At 28.3% G+C, this 19,248-nt stretch overlaps 2 protein-coding genes across 3 annotated transcripts; both read right to left on the bottom strand.

The window, feature by feature from the left end:
• Positions 1 to 766: 766 nt before the first annotated feature.
• LOC114394872 (sulfate transporter 2.1-like) lies at positions 767 to 7,540 on the bottom strand. Of its 2 annotated transcripts, XM_028356545.1 has the most exons (12): positions 7,100 to 7,538; positions 6,933 to 6,981; positions 6,596 to 6,803; positions 6,308 to 6,482; positions 5,772 to 5,837; positions 5,448 to 5,678; positions 5,154 to 5,280; positions 4,120 to 4,406; positions 2,370 to 2,563; positions 2,179 to 2,267; positions 1,649 to 1,725; positions 767 to 1,159 (listed from the first exon to the last, which is right to left on the bottom strand). In XM_028356545.1, exons 1-12 carry the CDS (start codon positions 7,430 to 7,432, stop codon positions 1,034 to 1,036), a joined length of 1,962 nt encoding a protein of 653 aa, XP_028212346.1. In that variant the 5' UTR covers positions 7,433 to 7,538; the 3' UTR covers positions 767 to 1,033. The 2 variants fall into 2 exon arrangements, with proteins under 2 accessions (XP_028212346.1, XP_028212347.1); XM_028356546.1 differs by lacking the exons at positions 767 to 1,159; positions 2,179 to 2,267; positions 2,370 to 2,563 and having other exon boundaries at positions 1,657 to 1,725; positions 7,100 to 7,540.
• Positions 7,541 to 11,876: 4,336 nt separating this feature from the next.
• On the bottom strand, positions 11,877 to 19,041 carry LOC114395965 (early nodulin-70). Its single transcript, XM_028357839.1, has 12 exons — positions 18,554 to 19,041; positions 17,998 to 18,046; positions 17,704 to 17,911; positions 15,532 to 15,706; positions 15,328 to 15,399; positions 14,922 to 15,170; positions 14,681 to 14,807; positions 13,856 to 14,142; positions 12,750 to 12,943; positions 12,552 to 12,637; positions 12,255 to 12,331; positions 11,877 to 12,129 (listed from the first exon to the last, which is right to left on the bottom strand). Exons 1-12 carry the CDS (start codon positions 18,893 to 18,895, stop codon positions 11,989 to 11,991), a joined length of 2,007 nt encoding a protein of 668 aa, XP_028213640.1. The 5' UTR covers positions 18,896 to 19,041; the 3' UTR covers positions 11,877 to 11,988.
• Positions 19,042 to 19,248: the final 207 nt, after the last annotated feature.

The following is a 19,248-nucleotide window of genomic DNA, read 5'->3' as shown; positions in this document are numbered from 1 at the left end:
CTGAGAAGAAAACATCAAGCTAGCAAGTATAATATATTAACTTAAAAAATAACCTAGTAGTGAAAGAGCAACGTGTCACTTATGTGTGTGTGTTTCAACTTATTTTAAAAAAAAAATATTTAATTTTGTTAACACTTTATTATCTTTAAAAAAACCTTAACATATCTTTACTAGAATTTCTACATAAAAAGAAAGAAATGTAAGAAAAAGTACCATAAAAAGAGAAAACTCAATATTCATTGAATCTAGACAAGTTTTTGCAGAAGTACGATAACTAGTTAACAAAATGTAGATTGTGCAGGCTGTGCTTAGTGTAATCAATGTTCAGAGAGACGAAAAGTTACTTAGTGCTTAGTGGCTTCAGCTTCAGGACACTAAACATAGTACTATATATTAATCTGATCATCTTACTGTATGAATCTAGACGTAATTCTGTCGAAGAACATTAAGCACTAAACTTGCGATTTTCAACTCTGCCATCAACCCAATAATAAACAAAGAAAAGCACTCCGGTATGAGTCAGTAAAGCAGATCGGTGTTGTTTAATATGGAAATTTTGCACCAACATTATTTTTATAATAATTAATTATGACTGTAAAATAATATATAGTAATTGACAAACCACATAATCATTCTTACTTTTCTAAAAATTAATATATTTGTATCGTTTATTATTTTTTGTTAAAAACGATTCTCACTGCTGCTAAAGTATTCACGTCAAGTTAAAATTAATAAAAAGCTCATTACCAAAAAAATTTCCAGCATATTTACAAACACGTCACTTCAAATTGCTATTTTATTAAGCACATACATGAACATAAGAGAAACTCACAGCATCTCTAACATGAATTACGAGATGACTTATTCTGATGTCCCATTTCGTACATAACGTACGTACTTGGGAGTGGAAATACAAGGGAACAATTCACAAGCACTAGTGTTATGATTTTCCACAAAGACAAATGGATATTAGACACTGTTTTTTGTTTTCCCACATGAGATACATCATAAGACTCAGGTGTGGTTATCCAACTTAGCAGCGGCTCTTGCAGCCAACAGCTTCTTCAACAGTCAGAAAGACTCTGCCTCGGATTTTGCCGACAAAGTTGGACACCTTTAGCTTGTGTATCACTTGCCACCTAGGGTTCGCAATGGCTAACTGAGAACAATACAAAAACCTCTAGGTCAACATTAAGTCACACTTCTTGAAAATACTAAAAAGTTTAATATATAGTGGGTTTATTACCCAATTCCTAAATCTTATATAGGAAAGATTGTGATCATTTTTCACTTTAGTGGTGCTACATATACCATAAAAAAATTAAGTTTATAAACATTAGATTCATTTGTCTTTTTATTTTATAGAAATTAATTAAGCAATTAGTATAAAAATTATTAATCTACATTAAAATAGAATTATCATAAACAATATGATGCATCAGTAACATATACCTCAATTTTCCATGTTAATAAATTTGTATGTTAACGCCATATATTATACTTTTATCATAAATTTATAATTTATAATAATATATATACAATAACAGAAACGCACCTAACAACTCATCATTAAGTTTATGATTTTTTTTTAGGTGAGCCATTCAAGCAACCAACATATATCTTAATGTCCAAAACAAAAAGAAGTTACCTGTTTTCCATGTGAAGACAAACTTTTATGCAGTTCCTCTAGAGCAGTGATTCCAGCGGTGTCAATGTTCACCAAATCTATCGGAAGAAAAGCCTCATGAATCAAATAATAATACACATACACTTTGTTATTTTAAACACCATATTAATATTTCTTATTTCTTTTTCTCTTTCTTTTCATCACATCACAAAATCTATCAAATCTATATGCTTTTCTCTTTTTCTAGGTGTTCAATGGGTATTAACTAGAGGTGTTCATGTATCATTTTTCTTTTAATAATAATAAAAAAAAACAGCAGTTGATCGAAATTGTAAAATTTTTAACCACATTGCTTTCTCACCAATGGTCTTATGTATAATATTCTAAGATGTATATATGTGTACTTTTTTCGATCTTTACGTAATCAGTTATTATAGGTACTTTAGTAAAAGTAAAAGGTGCAAAATATGCTGTTAATTTCATTTTCTTTTCCTTTTTGTGGAAAGATCAATATCCTCCTATATTTAATAAGGAGAGTCAGAAAGCCTTACTGGAGGTGTCAAGAATTAGAAGTTGAATGGTGCTTCTTGAATTTCCCTTGTCATCTTCTGATTCTTCCTCAGTGACCCATTTAATGATCCTTGAAACAAAAATTAAAGATTAGATTATTCATGCTTCTGACATTAATTTCTCATTTGATCCTTCTCCCACTCTGGAAGTACTTATTGTATGTAGCAAATACCTTTCTCTAACGAAATTGGCATTTGCAAAGCAAAGCAACGCAGACTTGACTCGTATTATCATAACCCCGGGAACCTTAACTGCCATAGGATACTGATAGACATCGCAGAACAAATCAGTTCCCGGAAGTTTTCCTAGAGTTTCTGTCCCTGGTCGAATTGAAATGAGAATGATCTTTGAAAAAGATATTACCACCTGCAAATTAAGAAAATCCAAATTTTAATTTTAATGTATTCTTCATTTATAATAGTATTTTACTTCAATTCCCATAAGCCTAGCTAAGCAATATTTTTCCTTTCATTAGTTTTCTTTGAAATATGATCTTGTGGAAAGTGTGGAGGTTGTTTCTGCTAGAACACAATGTTAATTAATTAATAATTTGTAGACGAAATTTTGTACATAACTGTCATTTCAAAACGAGAAAATGACGACTACTCGATCTATGCCATTTAGAACAAGGAAACAATTTGACCTTAAGTGTTAGTGATCTGTTGAAAACTTTTTATATTAAAGATCTCAGTCAAGTGATTGCAACCCTAGCAACGAATATCATTCCACACAGAATTTATTAGGTGGCTTTAATTTTCAAGCTTTAAATCTGTCCCAAACAGAGACAATATGCAGTTTTTCAACGGTGCACATCCATTCTGCATCACACTTAGTGCCAAATATGTGGGTCCAGTGAAGTGGTGGGGGGCTTTGCTTATTATATAATGGAGAAGTTAGGCTTTTGGCCCATGCCATCACCAATACATATTTATGAATACTAGAATTTCTTATTTTGCAAGCTTTTACATATCCACTCATAGTGTGCCATTGCCTTCACTTACAGAACTGTTGAAATATTATTGCGTTTCATAATTGTTCAACAGTAAATCTGAGTTTGGGTTCCTTCACAATTACATATGAATTTATACTTAAGTATCATTCATATATAGTTTATTATTTGGGGTGGCATAAAGATGCTAATGTTGAGTAATGTGGCATAAAGATGCTAATGTTGATTCTTCAAGAATATAGAATTTAATTTAATTAATTGAAAGCTCTTTAAATGAAAATACATATATATGCTACATTAGTACACTAGTGCTTTATCACTAGCCATATATTGTGACGTTCTTAAACCAGTAACCCCATTATAACAAGGATAATAGCAGCAGCAGCAAAAACTGACATCTCTTCCGTTTTCTTTTCTTTAAAAACAACAAGATATAATATGTTTTTCATATACTAATAGATTTCATTTTCAGTATATTACCTATTTTTTTTATTATATCTAACACTTTCAAAATTTTATTTTTGGTACTTTATTTTTATTTATCAGTTAAATGATAACGTGATAAATTATCATAATATCAATTATTAAATAAGTAATGATGTGATAAACTAATAGAACATTACATTATTACTAACAAATTTAGACTAATGATATTAAAAATAAAAGTTAAAAAATATTAAATAATAAAATAAAAAAAATAATTTTTGATAATAAACTAAATAAATAAATATATTAAAAGCATAAAAAACATATTTAAGTCAAGTATATATAGGATATATATATATATATAAAGGATTATAGATATATAATTATCATATGAAAAAATTAATATAGTTTTTCAAATATCTTTTAAATTCGTCTATGCTAGAAAATTAAGAATATGCTTATTATTTTATTTTAAATAACAAATTATAATTAATAAGTAAAGTCATTTCAGAAGGGAGTGAGAAGATATGGAAGTGGCAATGATTACCGCAACAAGTAGACCAATCTCCACAGAAGCAAACAGTACTCCAAAGAATGCTCCAGCGCATGCAAGAAAGTCTATCTTATCAACCTTCCAAATTTTGTAAGCTTCACTGAGGTCAATGAGTCCTGGTAGGGCAGAGAGAATCACAGAAGCAAGAATAGCTGTTGGAGTATAATACAATAGCTTTGTCAAAAACTGCAGTGATATCAACACCGTGATGGCCATCACAATGTTTGACACCAAAGTTTCACACCCAGCCGCATAATTAACAGCAGTACGGGAGAATGAACCTGCCACAATTAATATGCTTCATTATTATCTATTCAGCAAAACAACCTTCATTATTAAAATAATTTTCCTTGCCAAAGCACCTTAATTTGTCGCAAGATAAAATCATTTTACCTAGCCAGCTCTCAAAACCATTCTTAATTTACTTTTTCCAATAATAAGAGGTCAAAGGAGGAGAACGTCATGGTTTGATTAACTAAATTATTCAATGATTTTGGAATATCGATCTTATGCTTTCCAAAAGTAAAATTTGTAAAAACCATTCGTATATATACCATTTCATCGTGATTATTATAAAAACCATTCGTGTATATATATATATATATATATATATATTGTCTTTCAACTTTCAAGACAGTTAATTTGTAAAATTGTGAGAAATGCAATAAGAATATAAAACTATATATAAATTCCGCAATAATGTATTTTTTTACTTTTGAAGCCTAAAAAAATCTTTTATATAGTTTTTCTTTTGCATGCAAAAATTAGGATATCGATCATGCTTCTAAAACTACTTGCCCCTTGTGTCCTTTCAAACAAAAACACATGTACTTGAAAGTATAATCAAATGTCACTCGCCTATTGATTTATTTCAACTGCCAAGTTAATTAATTTATCATCATAAAAATTCAAAGCTGCATTTGCAAATAACTTAATTAACATAAATGATCTCACAACTCCAATTTTGTTATTTTCATCCCTCTGTATTAGTTGAGAATTATGTATATACTTTGATAAAAGAATTATACCAGTTGCAACGTAGCAGGAGGTGAAAGATCCTATGATGTTTGTCAAACCTATTGACATCATCTCCTTGTTTCCATCAAGTTGGTATCCTTTGATGGATGCAAACGATCGCCCAACAGCAATAGATTCCTATAATGGGTAAGGCACCAATGCAAGTTGTATAAATTAAAAATGAAATGGAAAATAATTAGGTTTGACAAAAAAAAATAGATAGGGAATGAATATGGTAACTTCGTATATTGTATTAATTAAGTTTAGGGTTTCATATATAATTATAATTATAATTGGTTACTCACAGTAAGGGCAACGACAGCAACCACTAGTCCAATTTTGGCCACTTCTCCAATGTAGGGGTTGTTGAAGTCTAACTGATGGATGGAGCTTGGATTCAACCCCCCTTTGACATGTTTCACAATTTTAACTCCATTTTTATCAGCTCTTGTGATAAACACAATTAGAGTTGACACAACAACAGATACAAGAGGAGAGATTGATGCCAACCAGAATAGTTTCTTCTTCCTTTTACCCTGCCAATTAATTAGCACAAATTAATTTCAAACTATAGGGAATTGAACAAAGACATAGTAATATTTAAGAGTTGGTTCAGTTATATCGCCTACCAAACATCTCGTCGTTAGGATGAAGACCAAGAACGAGCATCCCAGGATAAAATTTCGAGGGTTCCACTGTAATTCAACATATATATGTTAACATTGATGATATGCGTATGCATGATGAAATTATATTTATTAGTTCTAGGAAATTTTAATAATTACATTTCTTGTGCCTGTTTAATTTGGAAGCTAATTAGTTATTATTTTACCTTTTCACTAATAAATGGATGCAGAATATGAGTGATTATTTTTTAAAAAAGTTATAAAAAAAAGTAAATAATAATATTTTTAAAAATAAATCAAATTAAACACGTACCTAATCCATCAGATTTTTTTTAATCAAGGGGACAAAAACAAACAAACAGAAAACAACTACATGTTTTTTAATCATTAAACTTATGCTTAATAATATTTATAATTAAATTTATTATAATAAATGTACTGAATGGTGAATTGGAATCTGGTTCCAAAACTATCTTTATTCTTAGTTCCCTCCCCCACCAGCTCCCAATTTATTGGGAAAAGAATAAAAAGTAGCATACTGGATTATGAACTGCTTCCCAAACAGCTTTCATGACAGAGACTATGTCGGTCTTGGTCGTAAAATGGGTAATTCCTAAGAGTCCCTTTAACTGTTGAAGCCCAATCACAATGGCTGCTCCTGCCACAAATCCAACTATTGCAGCATGGGATAGGAAATCCACAAGGAACCCAAGCCTGTTAAATTTTAATTGATGCCAAAGTTAAAAAAGATCACTCTCAACCTTATGGGAAAGTTATAAAAATATAATGATAGGAACATGAGCATAGTATGTTAATTAATTGTTCACCTGAGGAGTCCGAAGGAAGTCTGAAAGATACCAGCAAAGAGAGTAGCAAGCAAAATCAGCTTTGTATAACCCACTGGATCAGTAGCAGGGTCTACTAATTTCTCCATCATTGAGGATAACAGAAGAGAAACCACTGCCACTGGACCAATTGCTATCTCCCTCGAGGTTCCCATTACAGCATAGATAAGTGGTGGTACCACACTTGTATCTAAATCATTTTATTTCACAAATTAGTAATAAACCAATATCGAGTACTAAATTTATTATTTAAAAAGGCATCATATGGAATGAAAAACAATTGTAATGATAATAAGTAGGAAAAAAAGAAGTGGCTTACAAAGGCCATATTGAGGATCAAGATGTGCCAAGGTGGCATACCCAATGCTCTGCATTGAAAATTGAAAACATCACACAACAAGTAGAAATAGTTCTATATCAATTGCAAGTGGTAGCTTAGCTTAATTATATATAAATTAATTATAATAACATATGCAATATGTATACCTGGGGAATACAAAGACTAGCAATAGTGAGACCTGCAAGAAGATCTTTCCTGAACTTAGTAGCAGTGTAGTTTCTGCCCCAAGCAAGAATTGGAAAAACCACCTGCAGAACTGAAAGGAGGAGTGTGGTGCAGGGTTGATCTATGAGAGAGGAAAGTTTATGTTTATAGTGGGAGATAGTTTTGCTCACAGAATCTGCAACCACACGCCATGGACTTGGGGGCTCAGGAGCGTTAAGCACCCACTGAGACCTTATGTCCTTCGCGTTCTTCTCAATGTCAACCTGCATGTGCAAATCCTCTGATTTGCAGGTTTCCATAGCTGAAGAAGCCATGTTGAAGTGTTTGGGAGAACTTTGTCTCGTGAAAAACTGACCAACTACACTCTCATGTGATGTGACTTACCTGTGAATTGCAAAGCTATGAAGTTGAAGGACTTGGGGTTAGAAAGCACCTTATATAAAGCAACAAAAGGCCTTGCTTCATTTTCACACCAAATATAAAAAAAAAAAAATCATACATACATATATATATATATATATATATATATATATATATATATATATATATATATATATAAAAGAGATATGAACTAAAGGATTCGGGATTCGTCACATATACACTCTTAATTAATGATTCTCAATTTCATACATAAAAATAATATCTCCATCATGGAAGACTTAAATTTATTAATATAAAATTATTCTAACTTAAGTGATGATCATGAGTTTAAATTATGTAACTTACTTAAATATTTAAAGAAGAAAAAATTTCGTCTATAATGATTTTATTTGACTTAAATAATACTTGTGAAAAGCTCAAATAATACTTATGAAGGATATTCATAATCTATATTAAAAAAATTAGAGAAAAACTTTTATAATTTTTAATATTACAACTTTTTTTACTAATAAATGGAAGTAAAAAAAAACATAGGAAAGCCAAAAAAAAAGGCAAATAAAAATAGTGTTGTTGGTTCTAAATAAAAAGGAAGAAAAAAAAAAGTCAAACAAGTCACAATTAAGAGAAGCTGGCAAATTAAACACGAGGAAAAGAGTTGGAAATAAATCCTACATTAGCATAATTAGAAACAAATAAAAAGAGTATACAAGCAAGATTATTACAAGTAGATACTCCATTTTCAGAAAAACAGTTCACTCAAACTACAAGTCCACCATCTCACGATCGTATGGCCCGCTAACAAATTTTAATAAGTTGAAAATGTCTGTTACAGAACATATAACAGGAGTACAGATAGATGTATAGAGCCTACTTAGATACAGACATATAAACGTGTTTTTGAGAGTTTTTCAAAGCTTCTCTACAGGAATTTTTTTTATATTTTCAGTAAAGAAAAGCACTTATGTTTTTATCTAAACAGGAGGTCCATAGTTTCAGCTTTCAGTGTATGTGTCTGATGGATAACAGAACATTGATATCATTAATTTTTAGCATAGGTTGTGAAATATGGTATCTCTTATGTGCTGGTATAATTAATTTTATTTTATTTATAAGAAAAATCTTTGAGTTAATGATTTTATATTAAATTCGATTAATTATTAATATAAAAATTATAATAATCACCATTTAAATTTGAATTTGTAATGGTTGACTCAAACACAGTTTTCCCTCCCTCTCTCATGTCACTACGGCCTCAGTCGTCTCACCTTTGTCATCAGTCATCATTTTTTGTCTTAGGACATTGATATATATCATGCACATCAGGCATGAAGGATAATTGAAGTCATGCAGAAAGGAACAACAGCTTATAGATCAACCACAAAAAACTAGTTTATTTTTATGTTTGCTACTGAAAACAAAATGTTTTTAAAAACTAATTTGTGTTTATAATGAACAATATTTATTTTAAAACCAAATTTAAAAATAAATTTTATTTCAATGATAAAGTAATTTGAAAAAATTAAAGTGGAAGTATAAATGCATTTTTAAAATTTTGTAAATTTTACTCCTATAGAAAAATTGCAAAATGTAAACAAACAACCGAATTAAACATCAATATGAGTGCTAATCCAAACAAGCACAACAGTTTGTGAAAATTGATACTACTGTCCAATTATATGATGTCAGACGTAGTACTTATAGAACTCACAAAACAATAAACCATGATGAAAAGGCAATCCTTGAACGATCACAAAAGGGTAAAATAAATAAAACATTGGCATAGAGCTTTACTACTCTGTCAACGCCACTCATTTGAATATACATAAACCAAGTAGAAGTGGTTAATAATCAATGAGCTAAAGCACCTTGTCTTTGGTCCACTATAATATATAGGCACCAACACCAGATCATTCCGGTACATTGAATGCAGACATGTTTTTTCATGAGAACTACCCTAAATAACGACAATCCCCTCCACATTTGAATAGGAGAGAAGGAGACAGTGAATGACATGGAAGCCATATATAGTAATCTTGCTTAAGGATTACACTGATTATTAGTGGATTTTAATCTGGATACTGTGTCCATAAGCAAGTAAATTAAATGAGTGTTTCTTTTTTTTTAAAAAAAGAAAACAGAAAAACAAAATTAGGCCAGATGAAACTCGTTGATCAGTTCGAAAGCTTAAAAAAAGAAAGACCTTAGCGAATATTCCTGGAATTTAAATCAATTAAAATTATGCAATTACTCTAAGTGAATGCTTAATTTAGTTCATTTTAAATAAATAAACACTTTGATTTTGTTAATTTTTTATTTTGTTAAAAAAATTACTACTTTATTTCTTTAGAACTTTATACAATTTTAGGAGATATAAGATTGATTATATAACTAAAAAAAATAACAAATTTGATCTTCCACAATTAACATTTGTCGATTAAAAAAGAATTCACACAATTTAAAATCATATTAAGTCTGTATTTTGATAAATAAATAAAAAGCTCTTCTATAAACACTTGTAAAAGGTAAAATGAATTAAATTCCTCTCATAAATTAAAATTAGTTGATACAAAAGTTTAAACTAATTTTTGAATAAGTTAAATATTTTTTATAAATTACTTTATACATAAGTTAATTTTAACTTATACGATAAATGTAATTTATTTTATACTCTTACTTTTTACTCTATAAATACTTATAAAGAAGTTTATCTAACAAGAATTCCAATTATTTTTTTAACATTTTTATTAATATTAATATTTTTTGGTGCATATTAATATTAATCTTTAAGGTTGAGTTTAAGTAAATTCTTTTTTATAATAAAACTTATAAATTTTATATGTTTAATTAAATCATCGTTAAGGATTGATATTAATTATAATTTATTTCGTGTTTATACCACCTAGTAAATATCAATGAATTATTACTCTGTTATTTTAAATTTAAAAAATAATATTAGTTATTAATTTGTTAGCGGAAGAAATTTAAATTCATGATTTTTTTCTCTTTCTTTCCACAAGCAAATCAATCTTATAACTCTGAATTATTACTCTATTATTAATAAGAGGAATAGTTTTAAATTTTTAGGCAACATATTTTTTTATGAATTCTCTTATTTAATAAATTAAAAGAAGTATTAATACTCTTTATATATCACAGCTATTAATTTATTTATTTTTAATTTCCTTTTCTTTAAATGTATTATAAAAATATGTAACATTACTTAATAAGGGTAAGTAAGAGTAAAATAAATAAAGTTATAACATAATGTTAAAATGTAATTTTTAAGAATTTTTTTTAAAATTCCTATAAAAAAAGATAATATTTTAGTTCCTATAAATAGGTAATACTTACTTTTAATTCCTAAAAAATTATATCCTTTTAATCCGTATCATGCATATATAAAATTTGTCATGCTTGATCTCTAATTTTGTAAATGAGTGAAAGGACACGATTTTTTTATAAATTAAAATTTCGAAAATGAGAAACCAAAATAAAATGAATTTTGTTTGAAGAACTAAAACCAAATATTTTTATATTTATATGAATTATATATATATATATATATATATATATGTATATATATAAAAAATAAAGCTATAACTTGAAGTTCAAAAATAATTTTAAATGAACCGTAGACATTAATTGCATGTCTTTATCTATGTACCACTAACTTGAGTGGATAAATAAAATAAATAAGAAAAGCGAAGGCAGTATTATTCCCTAAAAAGTGACTCCTATACATGTAGCAATTATGTTTCTTTTTCAACTCATAATCTTTTGGTCTAGAAAACCTTATGTCTAGACGAGATTAAATATAAAAAAAAATTCTATGATATAAATATTTAACATATCTTCTTAAGATCAAATTTTTATTAAAAGAATTAATTATATTACATCCTTATTTAAAGGAATCAAAATATATATATAATAAATATGGATATTTTTTCTGTTTATTTTACCAATTATAAATTTTCTATATTGGTTATGTATAAAGATGAAGTGTTGGGTTTGTAACCACCCAAGAATTTCTCCTAATACTTTTCTACGCTCAGCAAAACCACTAAACACGGTCAATAAATTTAAAACTTCATTTTCAAATGAAAAATTAATTTATATTGTTTATTGAAGTTTTGCAGCAACAATAAAACGATTTTCAAGTTTCATGGTAGATCGAGTTTAATTAGTTATTTTAAGGAAAAATATTACACTACTTTGAATGTTTGAGTTAGATGCAAATTTGTCTTTAATGTTTAAAAGTGAATAAATTAATTAATTTCGTGATATTTATAAACGGTGTACAATGCACCTTTCTAATATGGTATGTATAAGCGCTATCTTTATTAAAAATGAATAGCCAATATTTGTCAGTTAATATTATTAAATTTTTAAATACTTGTGATAAAATTAATAACTAACAAATGTTTGACAATTTGCTCCAAATACAAAAAAAAAAAAAACAATTAATCCATAGAAAGCCAATTGTTGTTTGTTATACAGCAACCATTTTAGTGCCAACACATGCATCTACTGCTTCTCCTACAGAAAGGAAAACCCTTCCTCCAATTTTGCTCACGAAGTTAGCTAATCTTAGCTTGTGAATTACATGCCACCTAGGGTTAGCGATAGCTAACTGAAAGAAAGGGAAAGGAGGAATTGATGTCAATCTTTTTGGGTAAAAATAGAAGGTGTAAAATTGATTTGTCAATTGCAAGCTAGATTAAAAGAAATTAACACAAAATAAATAAAAATGATCACCTTTACTCCACTGGAAATCAAATTTTTGTTGAGCTCCACCAGAGAAGCAATTCCCACAGTGTCAATATTTGTAAGACCTATAATGTTATTAAAAAAGAAATATAAGATTGATCTAGTGGTTAAAAATAATAAAGGAAAAATTGAGGAAGAAAAAGTTGAAAGTTCGAATTTTTCTAACTTGACATTTTTAATAGAAATAATAAACTAATATTTTAGGCATTATGAGGGAAATAAAAATTTGATGCAAGATCATATGTTGATAACTTAGGTTAATTAATGCTTTAATGGGAGACTCACTTGAGGCATCAATAATGACGTGTATGAAGGTGTTTTCTCCTCCTTTGCCATCCTTAGCTTTTGCATTGTTCACCCATCTCTCAATCCTTTTCAATATAATGTGTACTCAAGTTTTCATCAAATTTTTCAATACCCATGCATAAAACAAGCAAATAGTAAATTAATTAAAACCCAAGGGTAATGGTAGATAGCAGATACCTTTCCTCTACAAGATTTGCATTTGCAAAACAAAGCCAAGAAGATTTTAAAGAGACTATCAAAACCCCAGGAATGTTGACAGCCATTGGATATTGTTCAACATCGCCGAATGCAGCCGTTCCTGGAAGCCTTCCAATAACCGCTATAGCAGGTTGAATAGAGGTTATAATTATCTTCGCAAATGATATCGCGATCTGCACTAGAAGAATCAAACATACTATCATTAATCTATTTTAACACAAATTAACAAACACGTTAAAGATGAAGTGTTATGATTAGACTTATTAGAGACATTTTCTCTCTTTATCTGCGATTGTCAGTGATATATACCACCAACTAATTTTAAAAACAGTAAAAAAAATAGTGTTAAATATTCTTACTGTTTAGTCTGAAATTTCATTAAAAGATCTTTATTCATTTCCTAAAGTTCTAAAATTAAAAATAAACACACTTAAAACTAACTAGTGATGACGGCTAAAAGTCATAGAGAAAAATTTGCTAATGAATAATATTCGCATTAAAATGACTTAAAGTTCAATATGTTATAGTTTTAAGAGAAGGATAATGCGTTTTCAAAAATTATTATTTTAATTTGTGTATGGTACAATATAAATTTTTATTTTATATAATTAAAACTAACAATAATTAAATATTTGTTAATATATAAATTATATTATAATTAAAATTCATAATAAATAAACTTCTTTGAATATATAATTTATATTTTTATTTATAATAAAAATTTAAATTATAATATACATATATATATATATATAAATTTATTCTATCTGTTGCAATATTTTAAAAAAATTATTGAAATCCAATTTTGGAGTCGAGATAAAACATGGTAGATTATAAAAATAGACAAAAATAAGAAGATTGAGTATTCAAATAAAATATATATGTACTTAAGACCGGCATCATGAGCAGTTGAGTCATGAGCTAGTCCATATGGATAAGTACCATTATTCATTCATGTCATTATTATTATTTATGGGTATCTATATGGGCAGTAAATTATCTTTCAACGTATAATTGAAGTTAAACGTGTCACACAAAAAAATGAAATTAAGCAAAAAAGTTGAAAAAAAAAAACAAAAATATACCCCAATTGCAAGGCCTATTTCCACAGATGCAAACAAGACTCCCAAAAAGGCTCCAGTGCAAGCAAGGAAATCCATTTTATCAACCTTCCAAATTTCACGTGCTTTGTTAAGGTCAATCAGTCCTGGTACGGCCGAGAGAATTATTGCTGCAAGGATTGCTTTCGGAGTGAAATATAAAAGCCCCGTCAAAAATTTAAGTGACATGAGCACCGTAAGTGCCATCACTATGATGGAGACCATGGTTTCAGATCCAGCATTATAGTTCACAGCAGTACGTGACAAAGACCCTGCATGGTTAATTAGCAATAGTCATCAACAAACATTATTGTAAATTTGTTACCAAAATAGAGTGCTCTCTTGTTTCTTACTTATATCCTTCAATATTGTTATTAACTTATTATAAATACCAAAATAGAATAATTTATTGTAATTATGATATGATATGTCATGATTGATGAATAATCTTATCTTTTAAATATGTGATTAGGATTTGATTCTTAATTCCTATGTATGAAAAAACATTTATCTGAAAAGTTATAATTTTCTTAATACATTAAAAAATTGGTGTTTAACTTTTGACCAGAAATATCCAAATTCATCCCAGAAAAAATATATTTGTTCACTTGTTAGTAATTGTCCCTCACTTAATAAGTAGATCAATAAGTTCAATAATAATAAATAAAATAAACTTTAGTATCATCTTAAAATTTGAATTTGAATTTAAGTTTAATTCAACTCAATTTTAATGATAAAAATTAATTCTAATATATATATATATATAACAATGTTAGAGATTTAATGTTAAAAACATGGAGAGGAAATTACCTGATGCAATATAGCAAGAAGTTAAGGATCCAACAATGTTCATTATGCCCAATGATACCACTTCTCTATTGGGATCAATACTGTGTCCTTTTAGAGATGCAAATGATCGGCCAACAGCAATGGATCCCTATGGTTGTACAACAAAAATGTATATATATGATTAGAAAGATTCCCGTCAGTAAAGATTAATAATCAAATTAACTAATTTAAATAGAAATAGTATGAATATGGGGTACCCCACCGTGAGTGAAATAATAGCAATCGTCAACCCTATTCTGATCAAATGACCCACAACTTGGCTATCAAATGTTAACTGATGGAGTGAACTTGGATTCAAGCTGCCTCCTTTAATTGGTCCCAAGACTGCAACTTTGTAGTCCTTCACTTGAAGCTCATTAAAGTTTATTTTGTATGCAATAGCAGATGATCCAATAACAGAAAGGAGAGGAGCAACGTGTGACAACCACATCAGTTTCTTGTTCCTTTTCCCCTAATTGGATATACAACAATAATATAGTTTAACTTTATTACAACAAATTCAGATATATAGAAAATGAACTGCTAGTGTATGAATTAGTTAGTTAGTTAATTTCCACTTTCAAGTAACACTACCGAAGGACAAAAAATACTACTAGTACATTACTAACCAGGAATCTGGTAAATAGGATGAAACAGAGAAATGAGAATCCAATAATTAAATTGTAGGGATGCCATGCTGACTGCAAAAATGTAAGTGAAAAAAAATAATTAATAATTAAACAACTAGCAAAATTAATAATGAAGAACTTTGAGTTGTAATGAATCAAATTCAATGGTCTGTTTAATTTCCACCGGAACTGTACTTTTCTTACTTGGTTTTTGAACGATGTCCAAAGAGATTTCACCACGGAAAACAAATCAGTTTTATTGTTAAAATTATCGATCCCAAATAATCCTTTCAGTTGTTGTAGTCCAATGCCCACGGCAGCTGCTGCCAAGAACCCCACGATCGTGGCTTGTGAAAGATATTCCACCAGAAAACCAAACCTGTAAAATGTGACAAACAGGCTTAGTCATGCCATAATAATTACAGTGTTTGGTTTCACGCCCTCAAACATGATTTTTCAGATTTATGACAAATTAATAGTTATAGTTTTTATATTTCAAGCGTAATTTCTTCTCTCCGGATTTTCAAACACGCATTTAAGCAATAACTATACATGGCATTGACAAGATGAAAATGTGATTGGGATAAATCACCTTTGCAATCTTTTATTTCTTAATTATCTCGTTAAATATTTTTGTTGATATCAATTTTTATTAAAGAATTTGACTTTAGTTAATAAATTTTTTTCTTCTAATTACGCTATTTTTATTTACAAAGTTTAAATTTAAAATATTACTTTAAAAAATCGAATTCAATATCACTTGTTTAATAATGTGCTTTCATGTTTTACTTGACTACTAGTTCATTCAAATTGTTTTTAATTTTCAATAACTCAATGTATTTTTTATTTTTTTATTAACATGGTGCGGTGGATTAATAAAAATAGTTTCTTTAGAATCAATAGGTAGAACACCTTTAGAAGAGTATATAGAAGTCACAAAAGTTGTTGGGCTTTAATTGCTGTAGTTGTTGGGCTTTAACTAATTATGCTACAATCATTTCAAGCTAATTGATTTATGTGTTCGGTGATAAATGATGTTATTTTAACTTTAACTAGTTTTTTTTATTAAAGTTTAATGTTTTTTACTAAAATAACTTTACAGTATCGTTTAATAAAAAATTATTGTTTTAAATTATTTTAAGATAATTATTTCAAAAGTCAGTAAATTTATCATATATAATAGATTATAATTAGATATTTTGTAAAAAAATTTATACTGTATAATCTTTTTTTCCTTTTTATTATATATGTAAAACATAAAATGAATTATATTACAATATAATAATCCATCTTAAAGAGCGTAATATTTTTATGATGCGCGTTGATAATTTTTTAAGAGAAATTATTTTCAAAATACAACATTTTATAAAATAGTATTTTTCACTTATGAAGAAAACATAAAATATTTTTAAAAAATTTTAAGTTAATTAATTATGATCAAAATTATAAATTACCTGCTTTGATTGTTTTTTATTTTTGATTTACTTTCTTATACAAAACTTCTAAATATTTTTGTGTCCTAAATAATTAAAATTTTCCCCTGTATAGTAAAATAGGGTCTTATTTTTATATAACAATAATATATATATATATATACATATATATATATATATATATATATATATACATATTGTACTTTTCTTAATAAATGTAACTTTATTTTTATTTAACACTTTTTATATTTTCTAAAAAAATTAAATTAATTAATTTTAATTTTTTTATATTAAAATATTTTTCCTAAAGTTCATTTTTCTCAAAAATTTATTTCTAATATTTTCTTAAAAAAATTCTCAGTTCTAAAAATATGATTAAATTATTTTCTTTAAATTTGTAAAAGATAATATTTTTCCTAAAAATAATTTACTTGTAGTTTTTGTTTTTGCTTAAATAATTATAGATAATTTATTTTTATTTAAAATATTTTTAATTTTTTTTACTAATTTAATTTATATTTTAAATTGTATTCAAATTAAAAATATTTGAATAATATGCAAAATACTTGCTAATTATGTATTAATATAATTTCAATGGGAGTGTAATTAAGTTTAAATCTCATAAAGAATAATTAAGATACGAGTTCTATTTTATAAATGAGAAAAGTATAATGAAAAAGAAAGATTTTATCAAATTTTTAGTAGAAATTAATTATCTATAAAATCAGTAAATATTTGATATGAATAAGATAAGATGGTTACTTAAATATACTCTCCTTTAAGTATTCATACGATTTTCGTGAGAATTGGTGATCCACTTATCATTATGAGTCGTTGACCACGGAGCACTGTCTATAGCGGTCGTCACAACACATTCCATATATATGTCCATATCAAACCCTTTTGATTTAATTAATTAACTGTGTAAACAGCACTTACGTACCTAAAGAGCCCGAAAGCAACTTGAAAAATGCCCGCAAAAAAAGTCACAGTGAAAACAAGTTGGATGTAAGTACTAGAATCATGAATAGGAACTTTCAATGTTTGAATCATTGAGGAAAGTAGCAGTGAATCCACGGATCCAGGTCCGATCACTATCTCCCTTGAACTCGCCAGCATGGCATAAATAAGAGGTGGGACAATTCCTGTATCTGACCAAATCATGCTTAAGGACATTAATTCTAGAACCAATGTGCCTAACTTTTTAGAAAAATAAGTCATTGTTTATGCAACTTACATAGGCCATATTCAGGACTTAGCCGCGCCAAAGTCGCATTTCCCATACACTGCAACACCAATTAAAGGCATGAATTTTGATTGACTCCGTAATTATATCATGTATATTCCTAATTACAAATTTTAAGTGCTAATATCTTTCTTAATATGCTACTTTTTCATCCTTTGTTATAATGTTTTATGTCCTAACCATGATTTTAAATTGAAGACGCAGTTTTTTCCAGGTGTTTGATATTATGAGAAATTGCAAATCAATATAATTATAATTGTGATTGTGGGGATACCAAAAATTTTGACATTGTGATCAAAATTAGGATTTTATAGTTGTATTTTTGGCTATAACGTTATGGTTTTTGGAGCGTTTACAACCACAATTTGTGATCATATTGGTCACGTTTGTCTGCAATTTCTCTCAATATCAAATGTGACGAAACTATGACTGCAACAATAATTTTTTAAAACCTTGGTCAAAATCACAGTTAGACTTTTTCTAAAAAACCTTGGCACTAATGATATATGTGAAGAAAAATAAAATTAATTTCATATAGTAGGTGAACCTGGGGAATAGCGAAGATTGCAAGGGTTAGACCGGCCATTAAATCGCACTTGAGCTTTTGGGCATTGTAGTTTTGGAGTGAAGCAAGAATGGGAAACAAATTTTGCAACAAGGCAAAGGCACGTTTGGAAAAGGGTTGGTTCCTGAGATAAGAGAATGTGTTTGGATTTGGATGCGGTAAGAGGGTTTCCTTGACGTTGTCCACCACCTGACGCAGCATGGAAGGTGGCTCTGGAGCATTGAGCACCCACTGATGAGCCATGTTGTTCTCAATGTCCAAAACCTCTTCTAACGTGGTTTTGTTTGAAGCAACCACCTCTGAGTTACTAGAGCTCCAACACATTTTAGGAACCTAGTGTTGTCAGAGAAGGTGCTTCAATTCTTCACCCCTTCTAGCTTGCTTCTCTATTTTGACATGCATGCCAGTTATTATACACAAAAGGACAATGTGTTTGGACAATGGAGCCTCAATTGTTTCCTATTGTTTAATCAACAAATTGGAGCACATAAACTCTTGCTCTTTGTTGAGTCATATTCCCATGTTTTATTTAGAGTATATTTGCCTCATATTTTTATATAAAAACAATTTAATTCTCATACAATGTTAATATAAAGATTTTTATATTCTCAACTAATTAAAAAACATTCTATATATGATTTTTAAAATAAATATTATAAAAATAATAAACTTATCAT

Source organism: Glycine soja, chromosome 18 (assembly GCF_004193775.1).
Source record: "Glycine soja cultivar W05 chromosome 18, ASM419377v2, whole genome shotgun sequence".
Classification (NCBI taxonomy): domain Eukaryota; kingdom Viridiplantae; phylum Streptophyta; class Magnoliopsida; order Fabales; family Fabaceae; genus Glycine; species Glycine soja.
Note: the sequence above shows the minus strand (reverse complement) of the source record. Positions and strands in the feature narration are given on the sequence as shown.